Here is a 16,484-nt window from a genome sequence, read left to right as displayed (position 1 = left end):
ACCCTGTACAACACATTTTTAAATAAGGTGGAATTCAGCATCATGCTAAGGCAAACAGTGTCTGTGCAAGCATATCAGCTTCACATACAAAACAATCTTCCCCTGCATGCTGTTCTGGGGTGCTCTCCCAACCCAACCCCAATTTTGAGGGTGCAGGATTTCTTACATGAAATCCTAAAGCAGATCAGTATTATTACCACCTACAGGTTACAAATGACAAGAGCGGAACACCCCCCTAGCGGTTGTAGCAAGAGGAGAGATTCAAAGCAAAGGCATCCTGCTTTGTAGCTCCGTCTCATAGCTGCTGCGGTACACCAGATCCAATCTAGTCAGACTTTCAGCAGATAATAGCTTGGCACTTGTGAACACTTGTTCTTTGGAAGCCTTCCTATTGCTAGCTCTGCAAATGCGGTGGCATCTCACTTTTGAAAATTCTCGCATTTGAAATGACTTTCACGCGAAGCACATGGTACAGACATACACCTACTTGCAAGTCCGGCTGTGTTTAGCGTGACTTGCTTTCCAATGAGCATTCATAAGATCACAGCAGCCTTAGTTTGCTTTTTTAACATAGGGTGAGAGGGCTGATATTGTAGAGCGGACTAGTGATAGCTTTTCTTCATTTTACCCCTCTGCTTAACTCCTTTAGAAGCGACTGGAGCAACAGAAGCAGTTGCCTGCCGTGTGTGGCACCGCTACAGCTACGACTACCAGCGGTACGGCAACCACCGTCTCCACTCCTCAGAAAGTTATGGTTGGCCCACTGCCACGCTCTATTCCCAGTGGAACCAAAGTGGTGCTTGCTACTAAAGTGGGATCTCCAGCTACAGTAACATTCCAGCAGAACAAGAACTTTCACCAGACTTTTGCTACCTGGGTTAAACAAGGCCAGTCTTCATCAGGTAAATAAGTTAGTTTAAAAAAAAAAAAAAAAGACGGAGAATCTTCACCCTTTAAAAACAAAACACATATAACCAAATTTTTACTTGTACTATTAGAGGTGGTTCATATGCCCAGGCATCTCTTAGCCATGATCTCCAATGGGGTAGGGGACTGCTGATAAGCTTGCAGCTGGGAAGCAGTCACACAAAGTATTTAAAACCTAATCGATGCTCTCTTCAGCTACATCCTTGAACGGGGAAGAAAGACTTTTTTCTGTTAAAAGCTGTAGTTGTGGGTTAACACATTTGTCAACCTGGGGTATGGGGTGTGCCTCAACTGCTTTATAAGGGCATAAACTGGTTTAGGCCAAGGCTCATTCATCAAGCCTAGTACTCCTGTCTCCTCAAGAGAACAGTCACGTTTTACAGGGAAGCTCAAAGCAATGCATGGTTCTGATGGGGAAAGCTTACCCCTGTATTCTGATACTCAAAAAGGTATGTTGCCTCTGTCATAAAGGTTTGAAATAGCTGTCATGGCTAGCAGCAGTTAATAGATTTAATTCATGTAAGGATGTCACCATTCCTTGTGGTAATGAATTGAGTTGCATGAAGCAGCCCTTCTGTTGCATCTGTCCTGAAAATTTTCACTGGACGAACTGAAGTACTGTAAAAATGGGGCTTGTTTTTTTAAAGAAGCATTTCTTTATCCACTGTTGCGACCATTCAAGATTTTATAATCTTCATAAGAAAGTGCCAGCTCTTAAGACCTTTCCTTGTCGAAGAGACATTATTTAGAGCACACAGCATTTTAAAGGCAACCATGCCATAGGTTTCTACAATGCTGCGATGATACTTGCTGCTAGTGGCCTGTCTCAAGAAAACAGAAACTGACCGCCATTCCTGTTTTGTTAGCCACAAGCACAACTGCTACATCGGCAACAACTATTTCCAGCAGTGGTCAGACTTTCCAGATTGCAAGCAGCCCAGTGACTATGGCAGGCAAAGTGATAACAAAGCTGCCTCTACCAGCAAATAGCAAGATAGTTGCTGTTAACGTCCCAGCCACTCAAGGAGGTAGGAGAACGCCGTTGCAGTTTGAACTCTTTCTTTCTTGCTCATTCCATTTATGAATCGCTTTTTCATAAAGCATCACAAAGCGATTTCAACAATGAAAGCATCAAAACATGCATGCAAATGCAAACTGGAATTATAAATAAATAAATACCCGCTTAAAAGACTTTCTAGAAAAAGGAGGTCTTCAGCAGGGGCCAAAAAGACAATAGAGACAGTGCCTATCTGGTATGTAATGCAAGAAGGTTCCAAAGGCATATTTTCCTAGGAAAATTGAGTGGTCACATTTCTAGCTTTTTAAAGTTTCTCCAGTGGGAATTTGTTCCTGTTTGAAATGATCTATCTTTGATATCCCTTTGCTCACCTACATAATGTTCCACATTATCAGCTTTTGAAGACTTTAGTGAAAAAACTACTCTCAAGCTTAATAGAAGGGCTGCATATGCCTTTCAGTATGTTGGGAAATGGTTATATTAGAGAGTTCCCAGGCTTTTACTTTTATTGCCATTGACCATGGAAAGGCCTTGCTGGTTGAGTACACTGTGTTGCAGCAGTTCCACGCCTACTTTCAGGACTATCTTTGACGGCATGCTAGTTAATACCAGTACAAAACTGAACAGAGGTGTTAGCTGGGGATTTGTAGCACCACGTGCCAAATACGGAGTTGACACCCAGCAGGCTCACTTGCTTGCTCTTTCTCTCCCCCCCCCAAAAAAAAAATTCATCTGAATTGGGAGAAGCTGTGAAAGTGCTGGACCAGTACCTGGAGACATGATTGGCTGAATACGGGCTGACCAACTGAATCCTGATAAGATGGAGGTGCTATGGGAAGTTGGTTCCCAAGTTCAGGAATTTGGAAGACAAGACAGTTCTGGGTGATATAATAGCACCCTGAAGGGACGGATTCTTCTCATTTCTAAGATAACACTCAGAGCACAGGTAGCTTCAGTGGCCAATCCAACCAAATACTGCACTATACCTGTGTGCTACTGGGCTCAATTCAAGTGGTTCTACTGGTGTACAAAGCCCTAAAAGGCTTTAGGCCCAATTACTTACAGGAATGCCTTTTGCACAGGTAATGCCTTGTGCTTTCATATCTGCAGGGGAGGCCCTGCTAGTGGTCCCATCAGCTGGAATATGTGGGTCGGTCAGATGATATAGGAGATACAGGATTTTCTTTGCATTGAGGCTCCCTTTGTAGCATTCTCTCCCCAAGGGAGCTCAGTTTCCCCCCCTCTTCTACAGTTTCAGACACCAATTAAAGACTTAGCTATGCGTTTGAGTTTTGTCTTTGATATCTGGAGAGATACAGATGTAACATGTAGACTTTGTTTATGGTAGTTAAAGCGATTAAGAGAGAACCATGGGATCATGCACTGCCTTTCCCCTCCACCGAGTGAATTTCTTTCTTCTGTCTTAACCATGATAAAGGAATACATTTAGCAAGGAATCTGGTTAGCCAAACTACTGGTTGCCAAAATACCATTTCTCTGTAGGGAAGATCAAAAGATTTCTGTGCCAGATTAGAATTGATATGTGTGATCCTTCGTGCCGTTCCCGATTTCTCAGTTGAAGAAGGAGCTGTCATTATGCTCGCAGGTTTTCTACAAGATATGTCTGTTAAATCATTTTTAAACCCAAACTAAGACCTGCTCTTCTGCTTTAACTCCCTTGTAAACTTTCAAATTTTAGAACTATTCTCAGCGACTAAGATTGCTTATTTTCTTTAGCGGTGTACAAGTTGAGGCATAGTGTGGTTCTTATTTAAGTGAACATGTGTCAATTCTCCCTACTGCACACCAGTACAAACCCTCCTGAATGTGGGTTCATTCTTTAGAGACCTGTATAAATATTCTGCAGAGTGAGTCACATCACCTAAAACAAGAGGGTGTTAATCTTTTACTTAGTAATGTTTTTAAATTGATGAATACTTTTCCCAAATAGGTGTAGTTCAAGTGCAGCAGAAAGTGTTGGGTATCATTCCATCAACTACTGGATCAAACCAACAAACATTTACTTCATTCCAGCCGAGGACAGCAACTGTAACTATTAGGCCAAATAACACAGGGACGGTGTGTACAACGAGTGCTTCACAAGTAAGATTGTTGTTGTTGTTGTTTAAGATTAATGATCTTGAAGTTTTGTAATAAGGTTGCTCTTGGACTCCATTTGAGATGGTGTTTACTCTAGAAACTATTTACCGTGCCAGAACTTGGAACTAAAAATCTGAAATCTAAACCTAGGGTTTCATACAATTGTTGATTTTCTTAAGAGACACTCATTGGCCCAGTTTGCACATAACACTAAGCTAGCATCCTGGACCAAAGCTTGCATCCGCTGCACTTTTCTACTCCTCCAGCACTACCTGGGGCTAAGCCATGGTTGCTGTAGGAACCTGCATGTTTCTGCTAAGTCATGGCCTGGCTGAGGATTATGCACGAACTAGAACATTGTCTACTTTTGTCACTTATCTCTCAGTAGATCTTCACCATGGGGACTTGCTTTAAATCAGCTGGCTTCTGGGCCGGTTCAGGTCTCCTTGCTACCCATGTTTGAAGAATGCCCCAAGGGATTTTTTCTTTTATGGGTCCTCTTGTGTGTTTCTCTCGGTCGGTCGGTCTGTCGTTTCTTCCAGTTTTCTCTCAAGACATACGTGATTTCATTTTTCATAGCGCTGGAGTTTTATTATTGTTGCAAATGTTTGGGTTGCACTACATAAATAAAACTTCATGAAAAGAAATATGAATGGAGATGTTTGAAGAGCGGTGGATTAACCAGAGAAAAAGTAATGTAGTTTGCACCTTAAAAAGGCTTTTGAAAAGTGTTTTGGATAAATAAAAAGCTTGGGGGGCGGAACCCAAAGTAAAAATTTAACAGTATATTGTTATATATTGTTACATTTTATATTTAACTTTGGGGGATGTTTTGCTTTTTTCAACTTTTAGCTTACCTGAAAAACTGTTTTTTAAAAAATGGTTTCTTAAAAGTGGTTTTTTTTTCCATATACGAGTCACAATATGTATAGAAATAAGTTTAGTTCAAGAAAAAGTTGACTGTTTTCCTTGTAACTTGTGTAGGTCATGGCTGGGACACCTCTCCGGCCTGGGATGACAGTCATAAGGACACCACTTCAGCAATCAGCATTAGGAAAGACCATCATTCGAACACCTGTCGTGGTACAGCAAGGTATTCTTCCAACTAGTAGGTTAATTTTGATTTTTAAACCTCCAGTATGTGAAATCCATGATTTTTTTTTCTTCATTTAAAAAAGAAAAAGAAGTATCATCAACACTAGTTCAGGCATGTCTGTGTTAGGATTTTTGCTTTAAATTACTGATAAAACTTAAACATTTCGGGCCAGTCAGCTGAATAATATTAAAAAGAAAGCACTATGCATTTTGCTACTTATTTTTGTTTCTGAATCATAAAAACAATAAATACTCTGGCTGGTATTCAGATTGTTCTTATGTTCAGACAAGGTGCTTGTGCTAGATGATAGGAATCTTTGCCTTCTTTTTTGTGGTTTGAAAAGCTGAGATACATTGCAGACTGCACTGAAGGCTTCTTTTTCAGAAACACGAGTCCAAACCCATCTTGGACTTCCTGGCTTCTATCAAGAGTGGCTAAGCTTCGGCCCTTCAGATACAGTTGGGCTACAACTCCTATTATCCCTGGCCATTGGCTATGCTGTTGGAAATTGAAGCCCAGCAACATCCAGAGGACCAAAGCTTAGCCACGTTGGCATATATTATAACTAAGCTGCAGAATGAGGAAAAGGTAATACTAGGCTGCATTTTTTTTCATGGCTTTGAAGAGACATGGAGGCACACGACTGGTCAATGGACCCAGTGATTTTACTGGTCAATGGAACTTGGAAGATGGGAGGGAGAAGCAGCCTTGGAATTCTTTTTCGCAGAGGCTTCTTGTGTTGGGAACAGCTTCTTAATAATACAAATGATATGTCCATGCAGGCCAGACCCAGCAAGTAGTGACCCAGATAATCAGAGGTCAGCCTGTTTCCACAGCAGTGTCTAGCGCTACCACCGTTTCTGCAAATCCAAAGGTAGTGACAACTCCAGGAGCCCCTTTGCAGCACATGCAGCCGCAAGCTGCATCACCACACCCACCTCGTCCTCAACAGGGTCAGGTGAAACTTACAATGGCGCAGCTCACGCAGCTCACACAAGGACAGGTAAGCTTTCATGATGTTTGTTGTGTGGCGATGATTTGCCTTTCCTTGCACATGCAATGTCAATTTAAAGCAGGCATCTTCTGAGTTAATAACTGCATCTACTACATTTTTGTAAGAAGTTTGGAAAAGATTCATGATAAACTAAGGTTCCTCCACCGCGTGAGGTAAATGGGTTGATCTCAAATGACATGTTTAGTTTCTGTTGCATTATTGTTGAAAAACTTTTCTTTCTTTCTTTTTTTAATGATTTCCAGTTTTACAGTCATTTTAACATTTCAAAACTCAGAAAGAGGAGGAAGTCTAATTTTGAAATGTTAAAATGACTGTAAAACTATTGAAATGTATATGAAAATCTCTCTCTCTCTCTCTCTCTCTCTCTCACACACACACACACACACACACGCATAAAAAACATTTCAAAACTTTGCTTCCTTCCACCTCTTTCTGCGGTTCCTTAAATTTATTTTTATCATTTCCTGCATATTCTAAATTAACTTAACTTATTCTTTTATTCATCTACTTTAATTATTTACTCTTATGAAACTGCAGGTTATTACAATAATGCTGCCAGTGTCTGTATCTGTTTACAGATTATTTGTACATATTCAATAAATCATTTCCATCCATTTATAAAAAGTTTGTTATCTTGATTTCTTATTTTTCTAGTAAATTTCACCATCTCTGCATAATCCATAAGTTTTTGTATCCATTCTTCTTTCGTCGGGCCTTCTTCTTTGCATTTTGGAGCAAATAACATCATTGCCGCTGTAGTCGCATATATGAATAAATTTCTATACCGTTTTGGTAGTTCTACCCCTATAATTCCCAGAAGAAAGGCCGCTGTGTGGGGTTTGTTTTTTTTAAAACAAATGTTATTTTAAACATCTTTTTCAATTCAATATATATCATTTCCCAGTAAGCTTTGTTGTTGAAAAACTTTTCAATTTCCCCTCTCTTTATTTGCAACAACTTATAGGTGTGGTAAATTATTTTTCATAAAAGACTGCTCTTTTAAATAACCAGATGCCAGAGCTTGTGGGTGAAATCTTACCCACTAGCGGTGGAAGGGATTCTCTCTCCTCCCTGCAGCTCCTGTGTATTCGATCAAGATTTTCTCTGAAAGGTTGGGGGGCCTCCGGGAGCAAATTGTGGGTCGGTGATTACAGGGGAGGAGAAGGGGACGCACCAACATTGGGTGTCACCAACCGTTCCAGTTGGAAAGTTCATTACACGGTGCAAGCCCTTGATATACTCCATTGGGATCTTTTATGGGTATTGACGTTTACATTTCCCCCACTTTTAGGGTGGCAGTCAAGGTTTGACTGTGGTGATTCAAGGGCAAGGTCAAACCACTGGGCAGTTGCAGTTGATCCCGCAGGGTGTCACGGTAATACCAGGACCAGGCCAACAGCTAATGCAAGCAGCTATGCCAAATGGTACAATCCAGCGGTTTCTTTTCACCCCACTTCCACCAGCAGCAGCAGCAGCTACTGCAGCTAGTACTACTACAACTACAGTTTCCACCTCAACACCAGGTAGGGTTGTTTTTAAAAATATATATGTATATTAAATGGAAACAAATGCATTTCAGCTTTGAAATAAAAGTAGTTTCTCTTTGGGAATGCTTTTCGGGCTCAGAAATGCTGAAGCCTTATGGTGGCTTCTTAGAGAAGGAAAGCTGCTCCTCAGATTGTTGTTAGTATGGCTCTCAAGGTAAGTCCTGCTTTTTATCTCCCCAGCTGCAGGAGAACAGAAGCAAACTTCTCAAGCACAGACCCAAACACAGCCAGCGCCAGAGCTTCCTCCTCCTCCTCCTCCTCCTGAACCCCAGCCGCCTCAGAGTCAGCTCCAAGGCCAGTCTCAGGGGCAACCCCAGAGTATTCAGCCTCAGCCTCCAGCTCAGACGCAGCCTACTCAATCTCCGCCTCGGGCTGAAGCCCAGGCAGCCGCCGAAGCTCAGCCTCCAGCTTCACTTCCATGCCCAGTTATCTCCGAAGCACAGCCTCCTGTATCGCAACCAACCGTAACTCCAGCCACTGCTCAGACTCCACCCCAGAGCCTTCCGCAAGGGCAGCCTTTAGCTCAAGTTCAAAGCCCGGCCCAGTCAGGGGTACACCCACAGACCCCGCCCAAAGTTCAGATGATTCAGCCAGCTCAGGTCCAGACTCCAGCGCCACAGCACGTCCCCATGCAGCCGCATCCTTCGATCCAAATCCAGACTTCACAGCCCCAGGTTCCAACTTCGGTTCAAACTCTGCCCCCCACGCCAAACGTAAATCAAGTTACCGTGCAATCTCCACGTCCTCAGCTGCAAATCCAGCCACCGCAGACTAAGGTGATCACAGTCCCACAGCTTCAGCAGCAAGTCCAGGTGTTCTCTCAGCTCCAGTCCCATGTTGTGGCTCAGATACAGGCCCAGCAAGGTGGTCTGCCTCAGCAAATTAAACTTCAGTTGCCTATTCAGATTCAGCAAGCCGGCCCGGTGCAAGCTCATCAGATCCAGAACGTGGTAACTGTTCAAGCGGCCAGCGTTCAAGAGCAACTGCAAAGGGTTCAGCAGCTCAGAGAGCAGCAGCAGAAGAAAAAACAGCAGCATATTGAAATTAAACGTGAGCACTCCCTCCAGGCTTCTAATCAGAGTGACATTATCCAGAAACAGGTACACTTATCCAAAGACATTATCACTCCTGTTCTTGGTCGTCAAGCTCTATGCATGTGAATCCTTTGGCCTGTGCATTTGGTTTAAATCTTAGGGGTCTTTCCTTATTAAACTACATTGCATATCCCTTTTTTGTAAATGTAACAGATGTTCTGTATCTTAATGGGTTTTTTTAAGTACTTGGTGGCATGATTTACTACTTCAAAGTTTGCTGCCAGGGCATCTTCAGTTCAGGGGAGAAGAGACTTGGATCTGATTGCTCAGTCTTCCACGCTATTTCCGCACTACATTTTTTCTGTAGAAGAGAAGACTTGGCATGATAGCAGCCTAGTGTTGTAAACTACTAGTGATGGATCTGGGGAAGAAAATTCATACACAGTCAATTCTGTTGCCATACTACAGTGTTAGAGTAGGTGATGTCCCCGTCCTCCCACTTGTTAAACTTCAACTCCCATCATCCTTCACCATTGGTCATTCTGCCTAGTGCTGATGGAAGCTGGCGTCCAACAACATCTGGAGGGCAACATGTTGGCTATCCCTGCTATAGTGCCATACATCTAAAATACTTTGAAGGCTTCTGTACAGAATTGAAGGAGAGCTTCAAAAGCATTTTGTAGTCCTCTTTAATTGAAACTCGGAGAATGCTTCACTCTGAGCTCACGTACTTCTCCATCAAATCTTCCTCTGCAGCTAATATCCCACCCCACCCCTCCTGATCTGCTTCTTCCTCAGCTTTAGAAGGAGTCAAGGGCTCCTATTTCCCTTCACCAGAATTGCACAGGCAACTGCTGAGCAAATGAAGGTCGCTTTTACTTTACTGGCAATGGGTTTAATCCCTGTGACACTCAGGTTTAAAATTACCTGCAGCTTTAAAAGTGTGTTTCATTTTGTCGCTTCTTGCCATCAAAGGTTTTGATTTCCCACCCCCCACCCCCTTTTCTTGAAGGTGGTAATGAAGCACAACGCTGTGATCGAGCATCTAAAACAGAAAAAGACGTTGACCCCTGCTGAACGGGAAGAGAATCAGCGGTAAGGCAGATGGACAGACATTAAGCAAGGCGTATGGTTCCTTTCAGTATTTTCCGGTGTAGAAGAATATGTGCTGATTCAAACGTTTACTACCAACTTACTCATAGAAAGTTGCTCATGTTTGTTTGAGCCATTGTGTCATGAACTGGCTGGGTGCAGAGAAGTGGTGGGATTCAACAGCCGGGCAACCCCCAAGGGAGAAGATCTGGAGCCAGGGATTGGTGGTGGGATGACAGTGAGTGGTCAGAGGGAGAAAAGGGAGCAGACTGGGGGAAGAAGGTGTTGGAAGGTGAAGAGGTAACAGGGTTTAGTGAGCAGGAAGAGTCTGGTGGAGAGCAGAATTGGAGGCTGGAGAGGAGGAGCGGGGATAAGAGGCAGAGAAGAAGCCCGGGGGTCTCTTTTCTCCTGCTGCGACCATACTACTCAATATTGCGATCTCTTTTAAGTAACTTCTTCCAACCTCTGATCCTACACAGAAACCACAAAATGCACAATGCTACAAAATTGGATAACAGTATGTTTTTATAAGCATCCCTTTACTTAAACCGCTCCATGTTTTTTCTGCATGCTTACAATATGACCTGACATTGTCCCATGTCTGCTGGTATTTTTACTATTCTACAAACTTTGAACGATGGAAAAGAAAGGAAAGCTGTGAATACAGAATATTATTTAGAGGGTTGGGGTGCCTGTTTATACACCTTGTAGCTTCACATAATGTGTACTAACATCTAATATAGAGGCTGTGGTACTATAAAAAGATTTGGTTTCTGATTGATATTTTTTTCTTCTCCCTAAAAATGCTCTTCAGCTTTAGTCATTATCTTAAAACTATTCTTATTTTTATTTGATTACTAAATGCAATCTTTGTGGTTCTCCATCGCCCCCTTATTAGTCTCTTCATAATAGTATTTTTTCTATTTCTTCTCCAGAATGATAGTGTGCAACCAAGTAATGAAGTATATTCTGGATAAGATAGATAAAGAAGAAAAACAGGCTGCTAAGAAACGAAAGCGAGAAGAGAGTGTGGAACAAAAGCGCAGTAAACAGAATGCAACTAAACTCTCGGCTCTGCTCTTCAAACATAAGGAACAACTTAAAGCGGAAATACTAAAGAAAAGGGCACTTCTGGACAAAGACTTACAAATTGAAGTGCAGGTAAATGTAAGAGAAAGTTCAGAGCTAGACTTTTTGTACTCATGGATATTCCCACTCAATATATGCATTTTAACTTAAGTGCATTCTGTCTCAGTGCAGTTTGCCACATTTTAGCACTTTCTCTCCCATTATATTCCCTTGGCCTTCACTCTTGACTGATGATCCAGAACCCCTGTTAGCTGAAATCTTAATTGGTCCGTTCCAGACAGATTTAGCACTGTGGGAATTCCATGCCGTCTTACCACAAAACAGAACAATATTTAGGTAAAATATTTAGTTTCCACCTACTTGCAGAGTAATTTGTGACTCCTTTGGTCATCTTGGATTAAGTTGCCGCTTCACATACATTTCTAATTTTTGTCTCTTATAGAACTGCTTATTAGTGCCCAAGTCAGATCCTTAAAAACACCTCGTATGGGTGTTTTCTTACTTTTTTAGTAGTTATAGTAAAAATAAATTTGTATGTTTACTGAAGATTAGCGATAGCAATCAGCAAAGGGCTAATCATTCACATTTCTAGGTATAGCTCATCATAGTCTTAAATCTTTCCTTTGGGTTTTGGTGAGATTTGCTTCCTTAGGCCTCCGAAACAAAGGCTAAGTTGATATAAAGTTATACACATGAATATGCCTATGCAGAGCTATTTATTATTAAGGAAATGTTGGTGTATTGATAAATTAGGCACAGATACTACATTAAGATAATTCCATTTAAATGTTTTCCTGTTGGTTTGCATCTCATAAAACTAGATCTGTGTGCCTTGTTCTCTTCTTTGGTAGCAAACTGATTTCTGATTTCTTGACAGAGCTTTGGCATCCCCCTAATCATTAATTAATTTACCTCTTAATGCCAGAACAGACTTCTAAGCCGCTTACAAAGTATAAATACCCATTAAACAACATTATGGAAATGCAGAAGTCCACAAATGCTGTGGTCCAATAAATTCTACGCAGGGCAGCTCACAGTATCATAGTATATGTGGCGACTATTTTAGGCACATCCAATTGATGCGCAGGTCTTTTTGGACCTGGAAGAAGGCAGAAAGGGGTGGAGTACGCTTATATGTGCTCCACCGACGCTCACAGGGGCCAGGACCAGAACCCCCGTGCGAAATCTTCACCACCCATACAAAAAACCATAGCTGTCAACCTTCCCCTTTTTTGCTGCAAATTCCCTTATTCTAGTGCCATTACCTGCTGGTATCCCAGATTGTTAGATATCCTGTAGACTGTCCCCGGGACAGGTGAGGCTTCTGATCCCTTATTTTCGAGGCTGCTGATCCCTTATTTTCAAATCTGAAAGTTGACAGCTATGCAGAAAACTTGCATACACAGCAGGAGCGACTAGCTCCGTGTGTTTAATGGCGTATATCTAGATTGACCTTGTAATTAATTGTCCATGTTTGCTGTTCGTTTGCTTTTAATTTCACTTAGGAAGAGCTAAAGAAAGACCTGGCAAAAATTAAGAGAGAGAAAGAAAAGGCGCAGGCAGCTGCTGCTGCCGCCGCTGCTGCCGCAGCAGCAGTACCACCGCCACCTCCACCACCACCACCACCACCTCCTCCTCCTCCTCCACCTCCACCACCTCCTCCTCCTCCTCCACCACCACACAGTACCAATGTTGCATCGACAACCACGGTCACGACACCCGTTTCATCCCATAAGAGAAAACGAGAGGAAGAGAAAGAGTCCTCGTCTTCTAAATCGAAGAAAAAGAAAATGATATCTACTACCTCAAAGGAATCCAAGAAGGACACCAAGCTTTACTGCATCTGCAAGACGCCTTATGATGAATCTAAGTGAGTAGTGGATCTTAAAGGTGTTTGTGTTATACTTAGTTTAGTTTTAGCATTTAGTTAGTACTTGTGGGAGATTACCAGAAATGGGGTTGTATATATGTATATATCAGTTGTCTATACGGTCACTGGGAAGGTACTGAAGATGTAAGCACTCAGGATTGTATTTCTAAATACCAGTCTGTTAGTTTTTGTGATTCATATTTTATCTATTTGCATGTTTCCATTATATGATGTCTCACATTGCACATCCTTTATTTTGCTTTTATTCTTTCCTTTGTCTTTATGCCTCTGCTTTGGAAGCAAGGGATTATAGGCCAGTCTTCTTCTCTTCAACAGGCTCTGGACATCCCACAAAGAGATTTCTGGATTGTATTTCTGCACAGGGGAGAAGCATTTCTTCTGTAGTTTACATAGAGTCCAAGTTACTGTGCTGCAGTACATTTTTTTAAGTGTTTATTTCTTCTTAGATTATTTAATACCTTTTTTCAGACTTTTAAGATTTGGTATTTCAGAAGCTGAAGGCACTTAACAAAATGGAAACTGCAGTTCTATATAAAATATGTTCAACTTAATAATAATACTAAACAAGGAAAGGGAGAGTTCTACACAGTCGTACCTTGGTTCTCAAACCCTTGGTACTCGTACATTTTGGCTCCCAAATGCCGAAAACCCGGAAGTAATTGTTCTGGCTTTCCAAAGTTTTTTGGAAGCTGAACATCCGACGCGGCTTCTGTTTGAGTGCAGCCATCTCCACTCATTTTCTTAAAATTGGCGGTTCCTATACATGGGGGCGTCTTATAGATGGAAAAGTACGGTATTGTAAAATGCAGCATAGTGAAACCATGTGGCTGAGGTGGCATATTTGAAATTAATTCCACCATGTGTGTGAAAAAGCATTTGTTTTGTTAAGACTGAGCATGATCCACCAAACTCGGATCCTTTGTATCTGACACTATTTCTAATGGGGCTTGTCTTAGGAGTAGGTCTCAGATTTTAATTTATGGGTTCAGCATTTTTAATGCATTTCTACAAATAAGGTAGTTTCTCCCTTACAGTTCAAAACAATTAGAAGGGTGTTTCATTCTCTACTCAAACTCTGAACTTATTCCGTTTGTGAGTAGATCAGCTAGGGTTGGATCCAGCACTGCGTGAACAGAGTTCCTCGTGCAACGTGACTTCCCTTTCTCTTCTCTTCCCTCGTGCCCCAAAAACCTGCTCCAGAGACCACCTCCCAACCATATGGAACAGGTTTTGGGAGTGTGCAGGGGACACCAGGGGAGAGAGGTGGCGCGTCTTGTTGCTCAAGCAGAATCCTTCTGCACAAATGGAACAGCAGCACTGGTATTTACAAATTGCAGGTTATTAAAATTTTAGTCAAGCCGTTTTGTTACTTTGGATTATTTTTTAAAAAAATTAAGTTTCAGTGATTGCATGGAAGAGAACTGACAATTCATACCACATTCTGTATATGTTTTTATGCTAGAATTATGCTAAGTGTAGGGATGAGGCTTCTTGCAGTTCAAGCCCATAGCCTTAATGTTCTCAGTCTTCTCAGAGGTTGACAGAACGTAAGAGAAGCAAATCTATCGGGAGCCATAGGCTTGCATACAGAGCAGGGTGAGCAGAATTCTGCTCTCGTGATGGGGCATTCCTTCTTCTGCTGCTCCTGATGGGGAGGGGACTTATCCAGAATTGAGTGGGGGGGTGCTCAGAGGAGGAGAAGGTAGAGAAGCCCCACTGTGTGAACAGAGTTCCACTCATGCTGCCTGGATCCAAGCCATAGTGTATTGGTATTAGCAGTCCTTGTGATGTGTATGCCTGGCCATCCTGTAGCAAAACTGTTTCTTTAGGCTCAGTAGATGTTCTGTTGTGGCAGCAGTGGAAGGCAAGCCAGGAGTAAAGGTGGTGAACTGAGATATCGCTTTAAAAATTACTGGATTATTGTAACTCACTCTACGTGGGGCTGCCCCTGAGACTGACCCAGAAACTCCAGCGGGTGCAGAATGCCGCGGCAAGACTCCTTACAGGGTCCTCGCTGCGGGATCACATTCACCCAGTACTATACCAGCTGCACTGGCTCCCGGTGGAGTACAGGATCAGGTTTAAGGTTATGGTTTTAAACTTTAAAGCCCTATATAGCCTAGGACCCTCGTACCTACAGGACTGCCTCTCCTGGTATGTCCCACGGAGGACCTTACGGTCTTCAAACAAAAACATCTTGGAGGTCCTGGGCCACAAGGAGGTTAGGCTGGCCTCAACCAAAACCAGGGTTTTTTCGGCTGTGGCTCTGATCTGGTGGAACGCTCTGTCACAAGAGACTAGGGCCCTGCGGGACTTGACATTTTTCCGCAGGGCCTGCAAGGCAGAGCTGTTCCACCAGGCCTTTGGCCAAGGCACAGCCTGACTCCCTCCTTTGGTAATTCTTCACAGAACTCTAGCCCAGTGGTTGCCATCAATTTGATTTGAACTGATTTTATAATGAATTGATTTTAGAATGCTGTATTATTTTACTGTTGTTAGCCGCTCTGGGCCCGGCTTCGACTGGGGAGGGTGGGGTATAAATAAAAATTTATTATTATTATAGTGGAGAAGTTCCTCAACAATGCTACAAAGAGAGCATTGAAGCCGTAGTAAATAAATTCCAACCTATTTTTTTTTGGGGGGGGGTAACCTTTTTATGAGCTGGGGATAGGGAACAGAATATATACTAAGCATTGCTGTGCAGCAATGTTTTGTGTTGGAGCCAATCAGTCTGCAGGAATTCAGCCCATAACGTTAATAAAATGTTAACATGGTGCACGAGGAGAGGGCGCCCTGAAGGCGTACTCAAATTAGCTTCGAGATAGAAGCTCATTCAAGATGTAACACCAAACCAGCTTTGGTGGCACATGAACGAGCTTAGAATCGCCCTTAAGAATCAACATGCTCCTTCTTCCCGTACTGGCTGCATTTTCCTTCCTTCCCTCCCTTCTTGTTTCGGGGCACACAGTACCTCTCCACCCCTCCAACCTAGTTTTGGATATATGGTTTGCCCCCAACCAGGACAAATGGGAAAGAATTGGAGCGTCAGACTGTGGTTTGACACGGTATGCCACAGACGTGGCTCTTTTTCCTCCATAACTTTGGTAGTCGCATTTGAGTTTAGATGCAGTCAAATGATATCGACTTGCAAAATTGCCAGTGTGAAAGAGATACTTGCAGAATTGTGTGGTGTTTTTTTTACTTCATGCCTTAACCATACCATACTTGATCTGTCACACAGTGTTGTCTTGAGAATTTACATTATTGAAGGAATAGCCTTTCAGTTTTAAAGAGTCAAGTTCCACCGATTTCAGGCTGTTTCTTAGAAATTTTAAAACTTACATCCACTTGTCCCATTTTCCTTCATGTCATGTTATACCAATATGTATTTTACACATGGCTGGTATGCATGCTCTTTTTAGTGTACCTGCTAACTTCCAGTTGTGTCTGTGCTTTGTTTTTTAAAATGGAGATAGACATTTTCAAATCTTACAAAATTAGCCTCTATTTAAGTGGCTTCTTAGCTGCACAGTTTTGAAAATGAATATCTTTTTCTTTGGCCTTGTGTTTGTGCATTCACAGTTGAGACATTCGCATATTTCAGAATTCAGTGCATATCAACCAACCTGTTTTTCTAAGAAATACAACTGTTTATTGAACCAGGCCCTAAAGAAC

The 16,484-nt window shown here is 42.2% G+C and overlaps 1 protein-coding gene across 10 annotated transcripts in view; it reads left to right on the top strand.

The window, feature by feature from the left end:
- Window positions 1–16,484, top strand: part of BPTF (bromodomain PHD finger transcription factor) — a 63,820-nt gene that overhangs the window by 38,766 nt on the left and 8,570 nt on the right. For 6 of the 10 annotated variants that reach the window (XM_053375333.1, XM_053375328.1, XM_053375330.1 and 3 more), the window contains 10 exons: window positions 650–902; window positions 1,794–1,955; window positions 3,897–4,048; window positions 5,030–5,153; window positions 5,924–6,144; window positions 7,448–7,679; window positions 7,884–8,803; window positions 9,750–9,832; window positions 10,765–10,990; window positions 12,424–12,788. In XM_053375333.1, the coding sequence (XP_053231308.1) occupies window positions 650–902; window positions 1,794–1,955; window positions 3,897–4,048; window positions 5,030–5,153; window positions 5,924–6,144; window positions 7,448–7,679; window positions 7,884–8,803; window positions 9,750–9,832; window positions 10,765–10,990; window positions 12,424–12,788 (2,738 nt within the window). The remainder of the gene's footprint in view (window positions 1–649; window positions 903–1,793; window positions 1,956–3,896; window positions 4,049–5,029; window positions 5,154–5,923; window positions 6,145–7,447; window positions 7,680–7,883; window positions 8,804–9,749; window positions 9,833–10,764; window positions 10,991–12,423; window positions 12,789–16,484) is intronic. The other 4 variants (XM_053375335.1, XM_053375334.1, XM_053375327.1 and 1 more) reach the window with 3 other exon arrangements.

This window comes from Podarcis raffonei, chromosome 2, assembly GCF_027172205.1.
Source record: "Podarcis raffonei isolate rPodRaf1 chromosome 2, rPodRaf1.pri, whole genome shotgun sequence".
In the NCBI taxonomy this organism is placed as follows: Eukaryota; Metazoa; Chordata; class Lepidosauria; order Squamata; family Lacertidae; genus Podarcis; species Podarcis raffonei.
This window is presented reverse-complemented; position numbering and strand designations above follow the sequence as displayed.